The sequence below is a fragment of the Cuculus canorus genome, chromosome 6 (genome assembly GCF_017976375.1).
Source record: "Cuculus canorus isolate bCucCan1 chromosome 6, bCucCan1.pri, whole genome shotgun sequence".
NCBI lineage: Eukaryota > Metazoa > Chordata > Aves > Cuculiformes > Cuculidae > Cuculus > Cuculus canorus.
The window spans coordinates 13,975,197-13,992,388 of record NC_071406.1 but is presented as its reverse complement, the minus strand read 5'-3'; the positions used below and the strand labels follow the sequence as shown (position 1 = coordinate 13,992,388).

General features: G+C 37.0%; 1 protein-coding gene across 1 annotated transcript in view; it reads left to right on the top strand.

The window, feature by feature from the left end:
* The first annotated feature begins 6,097 nt into the window (after positions 1-6,097).
* PTPN4 (protein tyrosine phosphatase non-receptor type 4) overlaps positions 6,098-17,192 on the top strand; it is a 68,749-nt gene continuing 57,654 nt past the window's right edge. Inside the window, exons 1-4 of the mRNA XM_009570483.2 lie at positions 6,098-6,252; positions 12,651-12,758; positions 16,712-16,754; positions 16,852-16,930. Coding sequence (XP_009568778.1) covers positions 6,115-6,252; positions 12,651-12,758; positions 16,712-16,754; positions 16,852-16,930 — 368 coding nt within the window. The 5' untranslated portion in view covers positions 6,098-6,114. The remainder of the gene's footprint in view (positions 6,253-12,650; positions 12,759-16,711; positions 16,755-16,851; positions 16,931-17,192) is intronic.

The window sequence follows — 17,192 nt, the reverse complement described above, 5'->3', positions numbered from 1 at the left end:
GATTTAATCAAGCGGCTCAGAGTGCCTGCAGATAATAGGAGTCTTGAGGGAATGTATAAAAGCAGCTGGAGATTAGATAAGTTTTGTGTACCAGTTCTGCATGTGAAGCATGGAGGCTGTTAGGAGCCAGGCTGTAATGGGTATGGGAAGCCCCGACCAAGGAAGGAGGTGAGCTTGGAGACCCAGAGCTGCTGGCCCCATGCAGATACCTTACTAAGGAGAGGACATTCTGGTTACACGTTATTGAAGAGAAGTTGTCGAGGTTTTGGAAAATACCTTCCTAACTCCCGATGCCAACAGTCTCCTTCTATCCATTGCTCTCTTTTGACAGCTCGCTGGGAATGTTGTAGCCCTGGAGGAATCCTGCTTGTGGTAGTTCTGTTATATGGTCACTGTAACTGTCCCAGTTGATCAGCAGGAAAAATGCAATATCGTTCTTTCCAGTGGAAGTTTTAGGAAGTGGTCACATGATAGCTTCACAGGAGTATATTATTTTCCTTAAGCAGAATGCATTTGATTAATTTATATATTACAGATTATTAATAAACTTAAAGAATATTTTGATAGAGCCCAGAACCACTAATGATGCTGTTGCCTGGTTAGAAGTCTAGCTGGAACCTTTGCGCCGGGTGATGATGAAGTGAAGTGACCCAAAGTTTACATATAGACCTTCAAGAATTGTGGATACTTTCCATTGTTTGGTCAGCAGAAAGCAGGAAGAAATGAATGAAATATGAATCATTGGAACGAGTTCAGGATTGTAGTGCATGGGTTGATTCACATAAATGAAAATGCATTTCTGCTCTGATTTTATTCGTATGGAATGTCTTGAACCTGTGCTACTTAAGAATTACTGAAAACTTTCAAAACAGATTTTTGAAACATAAAAAATTTGAACTTGTATTTGTTGGACTATTATGGACTTCGCAAAAACCAGCGCACAATCAACTAATGTTTAGTATTTTCAAACTGGTTTGGGTTAAAGCATTTAATATAGCTTCACTAGCATGTTTTCAGTAAATGTATGTGAAGATGAGCTCTAGATACAGCTCAGCATGTTGTTTGTAATGCAGTATGCTGTATTACTCAGTTTAAACCTTCAAAATTTTCTTTTTACTTTTAGTAAGTCTTTTCCTCCTAATTGGATTGTCTGGATAATTGCAGTAACCATGGTGTCTGCAATCTATTTAGTGTATACAAGCTGTATCTTGTAGCATGTGGGTTTTCTATGAGTCTGGTGTACTTTGCCACCTCTTATAGCAGACTCTTGTTTGTGTTTGGTCCAAATCTGCGGATGGGGCACACGAGAAAGAAATGCCTTCTGAGTTGCTAAAATACCAGCTTCTAAACAAATGGAAATCTGGCAATGCATTTGCTTCTTAGCTAGTTTATATTAACCATGAAAAATGAAATTCTTCCTGTCCTTGCATACAGATGTTCATACTGTGCTGTGATAAAGTGGTTGTCTTTATGCACAGTGTACGATGCAAACTCTCTTTAAAAGAACGCTTTTCTTCAAGTCAGCAAATTGCTTGCGCTCTTAGGTAAATTAAATTTCAGTTAATTACCTTCTTAACAAACTGCTTTATTTGTTAAGCTGCTTAAAATCGGTTACTTTTAACGTAAGCCTGAGGAAATTGTCATTTTACTGTATACGTTTACGTAAAAGAATAAAGGATGTTGAAAATTCACTTGTGAAGCTTCTGTATGCTCTTTAATGCCCTAACCAAGCCAGTATCACAGGAATGTTCTGCCCTTTGATAGGGAACACTCCCTAGAATTGCTTCATTGCTTGAAACGTGAGCTCAGGCAGGAAATATACAACTTACTCCCTCCACAGACCTGAAAGGTAAGTGGAGTTCCATTGAACAAGTTCTGTCTTTCTCCAGTTGCTTTTTAGTAGCACATGCTTTGGATTGTTAATTCAAGTGTCTAAATATTGCTTGCTTTGCAGAAAATGCTGAGAAATTACAAGCAGAAACTGTCTTCCTATGCAAAGATTAATTTGATTTAAATCCTGTTTATGTAATCCACTTGCACGTATAGAAAGACTTCGGTGTAAGTGGCCACAATACTGTCCAGGATATGCACGCAGAATATTACCTTACTTAAATTAACCTGCTATTTAAACTAGTTGTTATCAAACTTCTTGTGGTTGAATCTCACCTGTTGTCTTTACTCCTCTTTCTTTTGGGGCTGCAGATTTTACTTTGGAGCTTGAAGTCAATCCTCCATTCTGTACTAACTTTAGCTATAACATTTCTATTTCAGAAGTTCACAACCAGGGTAGCTGAGCTTTTATCAGTTTTGTCATCTTATGTATCGGTGTTTGCTGGGAAATCGGATAGTTACATTTTGCAGCCTCCTAAGTGATGGCTACCCATCTGTTCTGCTAATATGTTTTCAAAAGAGCAAGAATAGCAATATTTGGTCAGGGAAAATAATGTTGTCTGTGTTCTTGGTGCATGTATTTTTGGAAGAAAGGAGTAGTAAAGGTGATATGGGTAGAGTTTGGGACCAATCATATTGTAAAATACGTCTGTCACAGTGAGACCAGTAATTGCAGGGTCTTGTCTGTGTTTAACAACTGCATCCTTTTTGTATGTATGTGTGTTGATAGAAGTTTAAATATGGGTTGTGTACACATGACTGGTCACAAAGCAGTTAAGCAGTTATGTGTAACAGCCCTGGCAGATCTTTAGCAGAAGGACTATTTTTGAGTAAATGTGTGATGATGAAGGCGTCTTAATGTAATCCTTACATACTTCCATAGTTTCTTTGCCTAACGTATGGGGAAAGAGTAGCTTCCAGCGTGGTTTGCAGAAAATAGTCTGTCTTTTGTCACCTCCTTCTCTGTTACTTTCATGGCTGTTCTATTTCCATCCTGTGGAATTATTTCACTATTTCAGTTGATATACTTAGTTGTAAAACTGTGTTCTGTAGTTGCAAAAGTCTCTTACTTTCATGGAAGAAACTTGTATGATAAAAGATGACTGTTCAGAGCACTGTGGACATGGAATACGATGGTTCATTGCCTAACCTGAAAGAACAAAACATGGTTTCCTAAATCCACAAAGAAAATATTCATGTATGTCTGAGTTCAGTGTTGTGTGAATATGATGCTGAACTCCAGACTGAAACAGTATGTGAGAGATATCTTTATATCTGTGTCCTATTCATTTCTTCCTTCCTTAAAGAGAGTGAGGAGGGATTGCCCTTCAGGTCTGCCAGCTGGATGAACTGTTGTACTGACCCAGTAAGCTCTGATCCTTTTTCGCAAGCAAATTCATAATAAACGGCCTTATTTCTTGAATGAGACCATTTCATTTGTGTACACTGAGAAAGACTTGAATCACTCTCTATGACTATTTGATGTTTTCATTTGGTTGGAGTGAGGATCATCTGTTACAGCAAGAACCTTGCTGGGTCTGCAGGCTGGGTCTATCCGAGGGCACAGTGAATGAGTGTTTGGTGCTAAAGGATTTTGAGGATCTCTGACAGCAGATTTTCTTCTTGCTCACTCTTGCTCAATTTGAAATCCAAAAGGTTTCTGAGTAGTTTAAGGCAGCGATGAGAAAGAAAGAAAGAAATTCATGGTTTTCACCAGCAAATAAGAAAAAAAAATAGAGAACAGGAGGCAAAGATAAGATTTGGCTTCTTGTTCCCTTAAAGCATGATGGTTTCTGGCCTTTAACAAAGTTGTGGGTTTTTTTTCCTTCTACTACAAAATTGTGGATTGTTGAGTTAGACACTCGCCACAGCTTACTACCAAGGGGTTTCATGAGGTCTGCAATACTTGTTTAGAAGCTGAATAGTCCTACTTTGTGCACTGTTGTTTCTATCAGTGGGAGAAGACTCTGAGATAACTCTCTTAATTGTGTCTTGGCTGATTTGTCACTTACGCAAATCCTTGTAAAATATGCCTGTCAAAGGGTTGTTCCTGTGGTGTGAGTAAAATTTTAAATCAAATTGCATACTTTTTAGAAACCTTTAATTCAGCTCACAGGCAAATACCACTCCAAAGTCTTTGCTATGGTTATTGGTTGTGTAGCTGCGCTGATAAAGATGCCAATCTTTATGCTGTTATGACTAGTAAGGAGATTGACGTTCAGATTGTGTCTACGTGACATGAAATACTGCTTATGAAATGTTATGTGTTGGTGCAGATGAGTGGTATAGAGGTTCAGTTACCTGATTTTCTCTGTTGAAAGTTTTCGTCTGCCTTTTTTTTTTTGAGACTTGTAGAAGGCTCAGTGGAAGCAGCCTCTTCAAGGGGAGTTTTTGTGCATACATTGTCCTGTTGTGCTTTATTTCAGAATTTTCATGTTTGCGACACAGTTTTTAATTATTTTGTCATTAAGAGAAAATAATGGGTTTAGCTTGCAGCTTTTGGGTTTATCTGGTATCTTTATCCGTTCTCTGTTTGTCATGTTAGTTTAGCAAAACAAAGATAAACTTGCTGTAATTCTGCATGAATATGACATTGCAGTTCTGAAGCCAGAGTGACTGAGTAGCCAAAAACAAAAAAAAAATCTGCCTGGTAAGGAAACAGGTACTTTTAAATCTGAAAATGCTGGTTAAGTCAAAACTGAAACATTTTGCAAGGATGGATTATCATAATTGTTTGGGGTTTTTTTTTTTCATGTGTGAGTTGTGTGGGCCTGCTGAAAGAGCTGAGGATGTGCTCCTGAAAAGCAAAATACCTTAGGGGTTTTTAGGGCAGTCACTCAGGAGGTTGGCTGCAGGGGTTGGGGAGAAGGTTAAACTGCAAAGTCCCAGCTTAATGTAGGTGAATTGGATCTTGGTATTCCATTTTCCCAGGAAGGCTTAAGTGTCTAAGCTATCAACTACTTAGATCTTTTACTAGTTCCCCTATGAATTGGTGTATATTGGAGCATAGATATATCCCTTATGATCCAGGCAAGCTCTCTGATCCCAGCAAACATGTAAATTTGCTAAATTCTTCTTCGTTTATCATGATACCCCCCCCCCAAATAGGAAGCAAACGTGAACATTTTTATAGTCCATAATTTTTGCAGAATAAGGAAAATCAATCATTTGGTATTCAGTTTTGAGAATACTTGTTTCCTTTTACTGCTTTTTAAGGTGTTTTAATTTTCTATCTTAATTTATTCTCTACTTAAGTTATGAAACTTTGTTTGCTTACACCCTTGTCAAAGGATGTAGAAATAGTTTGCTGAGTGTATAATTAAGTGAATCACAGGCCCTGATCCTGTGAGGTACTTAAAGTAGCTAGTATTGTTAGTTAGGAGTAATAGCATCAGGTGGTGCACATAAGTACGGTGCTGAGCTGGGATTGCATGATAATCATTAGAATCTTAGTTTTGAAACTGAAAGTCACATTTCAATTCTTGCATTTTATTTTCCAGCACTTAGCACAGAGTGTACACTTGTGTTCGTTACAGCTCCTTATTTGGAGAATAAGAATTGCTTGTGCTTCCAAACTAAATATGTGTATCCAATCAGATTGACCCAGGTGGAGGATTCAGTAGTTTGACAAACCTCTATTCATGTTGTAATTTAAAAAAAAAAAAAAAAAAAAGCAATGCTAGTGTCTGTGGTATTGCTGTGTGTTCTCGTGTCTAATGATATTACACTGAATGCCCAGGCTTTGCAGAATAATGCATCACTCTTGGTGTATGTGCTGTTTTCTTCATACTTTTTCTCAACAAAGCTTTTTGATTGTAAGCATTTATACTTCTCTTGATTTTGCACTGAAATTACTTACTGAATTGCCCCTAATACGGGAGCCAAATATCCATGCTGCCCAGCAACTACAGTGCTTTTTGAAGTGAAAATGCTGTTCTGAATCTTAAAAAAAAACCCCAACGAACTTTAAAATAGGAAGTTGGATAGTGGGCAGAAAGGACCAAGTATTTTGGAATAACGTTTTGTTGCAATTTCTAAGACAGTTTTCTATTATTGGGTACCATGAATTTAGAACTCATTTTTCTTCTGTATGTCATGGAGTTTTTTAACAATGGATTTGTTGTGTGCTGACCTTCCTTTGAAGTATGATATTCTTGCATTTGCATTTTTTAATCTTTTTGTAATTTTATTTTTGTTTTGCCTAAAGACCCTGTGTGGACAGTAATGACCGCACGTTTCCGATTGCCTGCTGGCAGAACCTACAATGTACGAGCATCTGAGCTGGCACGAGACAGGCAGCATACTGAGGTGGTCTGCAACATTCTTCTGCTGGATAACACTGTACAAGCTTTCAGAGTTAATGTAAGTAATTTGCTTATTGCAAACCAGTGTCACTAAGCATGCTTTCCTTTGCTGTATTTGTGTGGCTGGAGTTTGACTTTCAAAATGGTGTTAAGTATAAAGTAGAAGGGGAAATTGTATTCAGTATGCATGCTCGTACATGTGCATACTAAGTCACTGTGAACTTAGTCATTCTGGCATGCTCAATAGTATTAACACATCTTCATTTCAAAATTGAAAATAAGAAACAATTTTTCTAGTAATACTCTTAACTCAAGTTGTAGGGTGGAAATGGGGGACAGTTTTGCCACAGAGTTGAACAAGAAACAAGCTTTTGTTTTGCTCCATTCTAGTTTTTGCGTTTTGAGCCATGAATAATGTGTAATGGTAACTCTTCTTATGACTGTGTAGCTGTGTCCAGTCATGTGTAGGGTTATATTTGGTTACAGCTATCATCCTACAGTATCTCTTTGCTTTTTGCTTTTCTCAGATTATATTCTTGTTGTACGATTTCCCTTGCTTAGACTCGCCACCTTCTAATGCACTAATGAGTATGGTAGGAAAGAATATAGGAAGCTGAGTGCTGAGGACTATTACTGGGAAAAGTGAATAACTTTTACATAGGAGCCTGGAATTTTAAAATAGGTTATTCATCAGATTTTCTAATCTGTAATCTTTGAGAAGGAGTTAGAATGAAATTGCACATGATTTTGTGCGTAAGCTCACACAAGTGCAGCAAGAAAACGTTAAAGCATTTAACGTGATCCTTGTGTGAGAACACAGAACTCAGCCGGAAAGAAGCTGTGGAGTGTGCTGGGGCAGGAGAACTCAGCTTTTACTTCATCAGCTATAGAATTGATGACTGTTGCAGAGAAAGGTTGCGTAATGTGATAGTGAAACTCAAAAGTGACTTGACTATTAAAGCGTTTCAAGACAAAATTGAACTTCATTGAATGGAGTGAAGGAGCAGCTTGTCAGACTTTAGCTGGGAAGCAACAGCGAAACTGAAGCAGTTCTCAAATCTGTGTGAACAAGTTTAATTTGAACTGTCTGGAAAAGTTCTACTGTCCAGTAATTATGTTGAATTCTCACATCCAGTGTTCAGTGACAATATTGATACATTTCAGTGTTTTGGGGAAGGTTTGTGGGAGCAATTGAATTCCTCTGTTCTGTAATCAGGTGGTTAGAGCTGGTGAAACTTGCAGTTGCCTATCAGAGGAGCAAAAACTTGCAAGCATCCAGTGTTGAGTGGATTAAGATTTAGAGGGAGACTTGGTGGGGGTGTGTTTTTAGAGTTTTCAATCAAGATGGAAGATTTTGGAATGTGCTCTTGAGGCATTTTTTTTTAGTTAATTCAGGAGCTATTAAACTTTTTGGGACTTCTGAGTAGTTAAGGGTGGGGCTTTTGAATGGTGAAGCTGTGAGGGGGACAACTAAAGACTTGAATTTGTGAACAAAAAGCCTTGTCTCCCATGTGGGATAACTTCTTCTATGTACCTTCTGCCTTTTTCTCTACAATATTCCACTTGCTGTTCTCTGTCTCTTCTAGTCCTTGCTCACAGATCTATACTGCCTGCCAAAAAGCAGAGTAGGCAGAATGTTGTTGGAGACAAGAGCATTAAATGTGCATGAGAAGTAGTGAATGTTGTGTTGTTGGCTTTAAGGTGCATGATTTTTCCATTAGAGTGCGTGTCTTGTAGTTTTTCATTTGTTTATAAAAGGCTGGTTAAAATAAGCAATAATAGCTGTACAATAGGTACAGGAGGTTTTGCTTCTCTTTGATATAGGTTTTCAAAAGTTGTATGTTGCTAAAGAATGCTAGTGCCTGTCTAGAGCAGAATCACCAGTTATAAATCCTCAAACGTCCATTCTGTCTCTCCCAAGAACAATTTTTATGTAATACATTCTTGCCACCTCACTGGTGTACTAAATATTTTAGTTGCGTGGATCACGCTTTACTGTGTATATAGATCACCCCGCAAGTTTGTCTATTAAAACAGAGTTCAGGGAATAAAAAGTCCCTTGGTGCTCAACATTTTGATCATGAGTCTTAGCCTCAATCTGTTTTTTTAAAAATAGGGAATAATAAAATATTAAATCATGGCAAATGTATGCTAACCTATGGTATACAGATTTTAAGGGTTTATAGTTGTGTTTTATTTTATTGTGGCTGGCACAATACTTGGCAATAAATATTTATGGAATTGCATTCAAAATAGGAAGGACAAAGATAACATCAAATAAATTAACCAGGTTTTTTTCTTCTGGAGATTGCTAGGGGTATTCTGTATGCTAATAATTGTAAAACTTAATCATCTGGAGTATGCAGCGCTACATTAATAAAAGTGTACTCAAATGCTGCTTCTGCTCCAGCAGAAAAGAACTGATCACAGACGATGTCCCTGGATAATTTATGTGACACATTCTCAGTTCACATTTCAACCAGGCTTTTCTGTTGATCTGCAAAATAGGCATTCTTTGTGCTAAGCCTTACCTTGTATAAAGCGTAACAAATCAAATCAAATAATCCCTGTGGACTGTAGCCAGGCAAAGGTTACTTTGGTAGCAGGCAGTTGTAACCAACCTGTGTGTATGTTTGAAGAGCAGAAATCCTTTCTGTAAAATGCTCTGCTTACCAAATGAAGGGCTCCTTCAGCCCTGAAAAGCATCCTTCATAGAAAGCATAGCTGGAAGAATCGAGGCTGACTTGAGTTAATAATGTGATCAGGCTGATTTGCATTACTGAAAGCCTGCTGCTTGAAGGTCAAATTGCTTTAATTGGTTTTAATTAATTGTTTAAATACCTCAAATTGTGTCTTTTTCCATGCATGCTGACTTAATTGTATTTCCTGAAAGCCAGTACATAGATACAGAGGTCACGCTAAACTTGTGGGAGAACTTAAGTGAAGGTATATGGGATTAGTTCTGTTGTGAACAAGGCTGGTGGGTTAGCAGTCGTGGACAAATATTGGAATTTGGAGCTTTTATTACCTCCTAATTCTCCTCAAACTTCAGGAAATTTACGCTCTAATGAAAATAAAATCGAAAAATCTGTGAAACAACCAAAAGACCCCCCAGCCTCCTACACCCTTCCATGTCATTCTAGAAGTGAAAATTTTCAATCATTTAATTTCATCATTGCTCTATTTGTTTCCCTTTTCTCTTTGACCAAAAAAAAAAAAAAATGATGAAATAGCTTGCTTGGAACCTTTTTTACAATAAGATAACTTTTTGCAAAGCTCACTTAAGTTGTAGAATGAAAGAAGACAGTGCAGCACTGGCTGTCTGGGGATGTGCTTGCTTGAGTTTCAACACAAGAATTGAGGTGAGCTGTGCGAGGGGCAGTTCCAGTGTTGTCGTCAGGAGGAGAGGAGTGCAGCCTCCCACAGACCTGTGAGCAGCAAAGTTATCTGACCCCTCCAGGGAGGCCCAGGATGTGTCATTCCATTCCTGTCATCGAAGTCCACATGAGTTTGCACTGGCACTGCAGCAATATCTCCTGGAGTTTGCTGTAGATGTGGCCAGTGCTGTAGGCCAGCAACAAAACCAGAATATCAGTAATATAAATAGAGAAGATTGTGGTGGTAGTTGGTAATCGGGCATTAAACCTATGTAATTGCATATGTTTTCCCTAAATTGTAAAACATGGGCATTTGTAAACAGTTAAGAATCATTTTGTGATAATAAATTCGCATGTGTGTGTCTAGTGGTACTAGGAGGTAGCCAGTAGATGATAGATACTTCATAAAGTGCAGTTAATATATTGATGTCTAGTGTTAATGCCAAATTTGTTCTCAAAGGCCAAAATTTGTTAGACCACCTTCTTCCAGCAGCGACTAAGAAGTGTGGATAACACTGTAATATTCTTATTTAGAAAAAATGTTGGTGTGTTTTGTGTCTAACTGTGGCAGTTTTGTTAGTTCCAAATTCTGTGATTTTCCATTTTTTTAAATTATTCTCTGTTTTAAGAGGAAATATTAATGTTTGACCTAATCTGTAGAAATAAAGCATGTTTCTTTTTGTGCTGATCCACATGTATTGGTTTTGCTTTTGTTTTAAAGAAAGCAAAAGTAGGAACTTGTCATTGTACTTCTAGCAGCTATTCAATGGTTACAATAGTATTAGAAATATTTTGAATCTCTCACAACAAGCAGGACTGTGACCTTCACCTGCTCCGGCAAGCTGCAACATCATTATATAAATATCAGAAATGGGTTAAACTGAGGTCGGGTTTTACTAGATGTTTATCTTTAGTTTGCACTGAGAGTAAAAGACTGTAATCAAAACAAATGCTTCGTGTTGAAACTAGTCTTCTCTTACCAAAGTTGCTGTTCTGTTGCAGGAGAAATACCCTCCTTGCGGTCGTGAAATGACGTTCTGTATTATTAAATACTAACCCATAGCAATTTCTAAGCCTTTTCATTAGGAAACACCTATTCACGTATTAAAGAAACAGTGTAAGTTCTTGGGTTTAGATTGGAAAAAAGCTAAAGAATTAATACCTGCATGTTATTTGAAGAAGAGACATATCAGCTGTGGTAAACGGAAGCCTAAGCTTGCGTTCCAAAGTGTCCCGTTTTCTGATAGCTACTGTCATAATTTCTTTTGAGTTATGATTTAAATCTCCATGGCAAAAAATGCCAAGAAGCAATTAGTGTTACTGTGTAGTTTTAAAATAGCTTTTATTTGCTGAAGAAATTGTACTGGTTACTTGTTTATTTCAAAATATATCAAACTCCTAGTTCAGTAAAAATGAAAGTGACTATTTTTGCTTTGTGCATAAAAATTACCTTATGCTTTGATACTGTTGTGTATTTATCATGTTAACTTCTGGTCTTTTTATTTGCTTGTTATTAGTTATTGGAAAGTAGATTTTTCAGCAGTGAATTTCTTAACAATGCTGCTCCTACAGGCTGTTCATTTCATTAAACATGAAGAAATTTTCTGTGTGTTGTTTTCTTTTGCAAAATAAGAGTTTCTTTCACAGTAAACACAGCAGTTCTTAGATCACTTCAACTTAGCCAAATTTCTTTGGACCTGAGATATATACCTTATGTAATTCCAACTTCAGTAAGCAGAGCTGTGGTTGTGATTGTTCTGCTGGGATCATTTAATGGATAATTTCTTGATATCTATTTTCTATTTTTTTAATTATATTGAAATAAATTATCAAGCTTCTTAGAGTTTTAAGTCACTAGGTGTCATTTCAGCTAAACAAAAAAATGAGTTTTGGTAGAATGAATGCTCCTAGATGTTAACAAATATCTGAATGTGATTTGTAGATCTTTCTTGTATATTGGTGTTAATGAAATTCTTGCAACCTTCTTTTGACCTTATTAGTTACGTATTTCAGTTTTAACAGCTGTAATAGTAAACTTGTATGATCTCTATGAGAAGTGAGGTCATTTGGGAGCAGAACAGTAGGTTTTTTTTGTTTTAAAACTTTAAAGGTATCTTATTGCCTGCAGTAAACAAGGAAAGATGTATGAAATTCACTGTAGCGTCAATAATTCTTGGCACCTAGAAGATTGTTAGAAGCTTGCTTGGTGCCAGAGAAGTAGAAAATATGGGCGGAAAATGTATGAATCATTTCTTTAATAATTATTTTTTGTTTGACAGTTCTTGCAGAATCTTCTAAAAGTCTTTTTGTACTTCAAGAAGATATATTGCTTTAACTTCTTCTGGAAGCTCCCTTCAGATTTAACCAAATGCATTTATTGAGTTCTCTCATAATGGCACACTCAGCTTTTTAGTGACTGTGTTAGCTGTATTTTCAGGCTAGGTAAAATATTGCTAGGTACCAGCAACTATGTGTTCTTCTTATATCATTTTGTCAGTAAGATTTGTCCCTGTAGTAGGAATCAAGTTTGTTCACTTGTCTCTGAAAAGCAGTATTACTGTTACTCAGTTAATTTGCATTAATCTGTGCCATTTAATTTTGGAAACATTTTCGGTATGCTGGTTCAGTTAGAGTTAGGAATAGATTTTCTAATGAGTAAGAATAACTTGTACAGACCTGTGCTTTTAAATTTAGTGACCCAAAGAAGGCTACCAAGTTCTTTGTCAAATTCTAGCTTTTTTTTCTTTTTTTTTTTTTTTTCAGTAGTCCTTCTAAATACCAAAGTTGCTTAATGAATGTCATTCAGGAATAATCATGTAGCTAGCTGAGAAGCGAGACGTTCTTACTGTCAGAAAATGGCAAAGAGGAAAAATAATAATTCCATACATATGTTTAAAAAAAAAAATAAAAAGGATGAAGCTCGTTTAAAAATAGTGCTCCTGGGATACACTTAGTGATATTTAAAATGCACGTTGCTAGAGCACATGTGAAAGAATCTGTATGTGCTCTGCCTGCCTGAAGTCTGTATGTCCAATTATGTATTTCTTCATTAAATGGTATTTATATTTGTTCTCTGCAGAAACATGATCAGGGACAAGTTCTATTGGATGTAGTTTTCAAGCATCTCGATTTGACAGAGAGAGATTACTTTGGTTTACAGTTGGCTGATGAATCTACTGATAACCCTGTAAGTTGACCATTTCATAAATACAATTTGATAAATTATAATGTTCATCGTAATGCTCTGTGTCACTGTAAAGAGAAGTAAATAGAAGCCATTGCAATATTGTGCCGTATTCCCCAACTGTGTAATTGGAGAGGGTCAGTATCATCTCACAGTTACGATAAACTAAATGCAAGTAGTTAGAAGTTTGGAGTAAAATGTGGAGACCTGTGAAGGGAAATGAAATAATACCTTAGGAGGATATTGTGTGTATTATTGTATCTGTTTACTGTACTGCACGATCAGTGTCAGTTGGGATAAGAAATAATAACTCTTAATTTTTGGGGAGTTTTTAAGGTCTTGGATTTTTTTTTATGTTAATACTTAATTGGGGACTACTAGATCGCTCTGTATGATGTTTTTCTAGCCCAGAAGCCTGGTAGGTTTTTCAGCAGTGCTTCATATAGTTAACTATCTGACAAGGGTTGTCAGCTCATCACCTTAACAGAAAAAGGAAGGGACTCCTTTGAAAATGTGTTTGTAATAGTTAATGCACTTTACTTGAAAAGAAGTTCCATGGGACTGAAACTCTGTCCTTCGCTTTATAGTCCACCTGTAGATCCAGCTGTAAGGTTCAGTAGCTGTGCTAGTTAGAGCTGCACTGCTGAGATCATGATTGCTTGAAGAATGCTTCTGGAATACTTTCTTTTATAGGTATCAAATGTTCAGTACTTGTTTTAAAAGGCAATTTAACTATTATTCCTTGTAATACAGTTCTTTAACTAGTTCCCATTATATGCATGTCACAGTGATGGGGTCTAAATTTATCTCCCAGCTTGTGTGTCGAAAGTAATTTTGTTCACAAAATGTGCAGAATGTTATCTATAGAGATCAGTGACGCTGTAAAGTGTTAATTATTTGGTAACTAAGTTGAGTTTCATAAGACAATGCAACTCACTTTAGTGCCGATTTGGTCTACTGTTGTTTAACCATCAGGAGTGACTGTTTTAAATAGAAATGCTTTTTTTATTCTGCGAAAAGGTTGGATTCTTTTCACTTTTTAATATGGAAGAGGAAGAAAGAAGTCACAATACAGCCATAATTTTTCTTCTGCCTGAATAGTGAACTACTTCCACATTTTTCTCCTCTAGAGGAAATTATTCTTAATTATATTATTCTTCTAAGTTCTGGTTACATTAAGATTATTAATTAGAATAAATCTGCACAGCACAGTTGTAGGTGCTTAACATTTCTTTTGTAACTTCATGGATAGTTCTGTTAAGACATTGGCAAGCTGGCCTCATTTAATCTTTTTATTCTAAACTTTGTTTCCAGGCTAAAGAGACATGGGCATGCAGTAGCAAAGACTGGATTGTTTTTCAGCTTTAAGAAGTATTTATTTTAATATCACCCAATGTTTTACTCAACATTCAGAAGTCTGTAGCGTTTCTTGTTTATCAGGCTTTCCAAAGCTTAGACCTCTAAGCTCTCGTTACAGTTACTCTATCTGAAAGCAACTGAACACAACACTAATGGAAGTATCTGGTTAAGAGTTAGTCTGAAAGGATGGCTTCCAAGCTATTCAGTATAAGTAGATGCTTTAAATGTTTAGTATTCTTTAACTTCTAAATATTTTGGCTTTTCAGTGCACATCTAGTTCCCGTGAAAGCAATGTGTCAGAAATAAATAGAAATGTTACCAATATTAGTCATGTAAGCTTGAAGACTTTATGGGTTTGACTTTATGGTTTTTGGTATCAGTTTTACACTTGGTTCATTTGGACAAAGAAACCAGATTGGATTGACGGATATTCTAGCTACTTGTGAAATTAGACAGTGGAGTTTTACAAAGATGTAGTCAGAATGATAGGAGGTAAAGGTAACGGGGAAGAGGGGATTCTGCTAATTGTGCAACCTCCATCATTGTGCCTAAACATGGATTTCATGAACTGTACAAGCTTTGCTTTTTGCAATATTAATGTTACAGTAAAAGTTGACACAAAGAAGCCATGGTGCTGTGTACAGCTGGAGTGGGGTGTTTGGCTGGATTCTGGGGCTGTGGGTGCCTGGAGCAGTGTTCAGAAGGGAGTACTGGTGTGTTGTGAGAGTAAGAGTGCAGAGAGTACTGTCAGTGCGAGTGCTGGAGTGTCCTTGGCAGGAGGGGGCGAGGCAGGGAACATTGATGGGGGAGGAGAGAGTACAGGAATAACTCACAGTAGGACTGGGGTACAAACTTCATGAATTCCCGAATCTACCTGTCTCTCAGACTTACTGGGATGTAAATGGGATAACATGTCTTCCTAGTCACACCTTGATTCACGAAGTTTTGGTATGTTTTCCCAAATCCTCTCAGCTTTAGCTTCTTTGCAATACTAAGTGTTTTAACAGTCTGTAGTTTCCCAAAAGAAAAATCACCTTTTTTGTTTGGATCCAATTATATAACTTGAAAGCATGGATATTGCCTGTTAAATACAGTTACTTTTCTGTGGTTTGAGCTGTGCTGGTACATACCAAATTGATCTTTACAACCAGAAGAAAATGTAAATACAAGCTTTTCTGTTAGGCATTTCAAGTCCAGATTTTCTGGATTAACTGTGATATCAAACAGTACTTGCCCCATAACTGCCAAATATCCGAGGGTTGTTAGTCAGATCGGTGCATTTATCAGATATATTGGATTATAATGAGTTGCTTCAAGAAACTTAACTATTCTTATGTAAAATTGATGTGTATACCTGGCTGGCTGGTGTCCTTTCTTGAACCTTTACATTTAGACTTAAAAGTTAATTGATCCTGTGAGGATTTTTTGAAATAATCCTACTTGTTAAGCTGTGTCAAGCAATCTCTTCAGTTCCTCTTAAGTCATCTACTACAAGGATACAGCATTTGGATGTAGTCATCATTATGTATTATTCCCACTTATTAAGATGACTCAGAAGTAACATCTGATCCATAATGTGTCAGATAGCTCGAGTACCTCTTTGTTTGCTTTCTTCTTCCCTCACATGATAAAAGTAAAAAGTTCTATGGTAGATGTGAGATAGTTATGTGCTGTGCAGGGTCTCTGTCAATTCATGGGAACTGTGGCCATATTACTGTTTCCTGAGGTTCGTAGGCTTGCATTGCAAGTCAGGATGAGGAATGAAACAACATTTGTAACAAAGATAGACGTATTGGTTAACCAAACTACCTTGGAACGTGCAGAGTCTGCTGAGTTGTTTGTGAGAGATGTTTAAACAAATTGTAGGGCTTTCCGGAGAACCATACTTCTTTCTGAAATTTGCAGTGTTGATTTTTATAAAGATCTTTCTGCTGTTCCCCACAGCTGCATTCTCTGTAGAGGGAATCAAGATGGGACACTGTTCGTTAAAATTGATCTGTAGTCTTTTACAGCAGGCTGAGTGGTGAGACTGGTCTCCAGGATCCCACTTGGCTACTTAACCAGAGACGACACTCGGGCTGACAATTCAAGGAGAATCTGTGAGCCAGCGGGATCACTCCCTGGATGTGTCAGATCTGCAAAATGCAGAGTCAAAAGCACTGGAACTAGTTTAAGCAAATTAACTTCTGAGCTGGGTAAATTAGCCTGCTTATACATCTTCACTGCCACAGTTAGTTTGACTTAGATAAGCAGTTTAAAGAACAGCTGACGATTGCTAAACACACCATAATTGAGTTCTGACCTCTCTCAGGCCCATGGGACAATCGTAGAACCAAGTCATAGTTGAATTAGCACTGTAAGAGGCAGATATCTGGACAACAGAGGTTAATCTCAGGGAAAGAACGACAATACCAACTGTTGATGGTAGTGTTGGTGTCTTCCCAGAGTCGACAACAACACTTTATATGCCAGCAGGACATTTTGGTAAAAGACCAAGTACAAAGCAACAAAAAAAGTAACAGTATCTTGATGTATAAGGCTATAATTTGTACTTTTTTGTTTCTCTAAAGTTGGTGGTATAATTTGTCTCTTTCCAGAGGTGGTTGGATCCAAACAAACCTATTAGGAAACAATTAAAAAGTGAGTACATGTATGTATTTGGTCAGTTCATGTATCGTTAGTAAGCTGGTTTTCCAGGATACCCTGATTAATTAGAAACAACTTTTCTTGACTTTAGGAGGATCTCCTCACAGTTTGAACTTCAGAGTTAAGTTTTTTGTAGGTGACCCAAACAAGCTCCAAGAAGAATATACAAGGTAGGTATAGTTAATTTGACATTTTTCTAGTGGGTTTATGTTTAACAGCCAAACTGTCATTTTTTTAAGCTATAACAGGGAAATTTTCTTTTAAATCATTTTTGTGTTGTACATGCAGGCTTCTAATTTTTGCCTAAAAATTACAGATGTGAACTATGCAGTTGCACCAAATCAATATAACAAAAAGCCTCTGTGAATAAATTTACAAATTGAAATTCAAAGTGAAGTAACTACATGAAGAGAATACTACCAAGTAGAAACA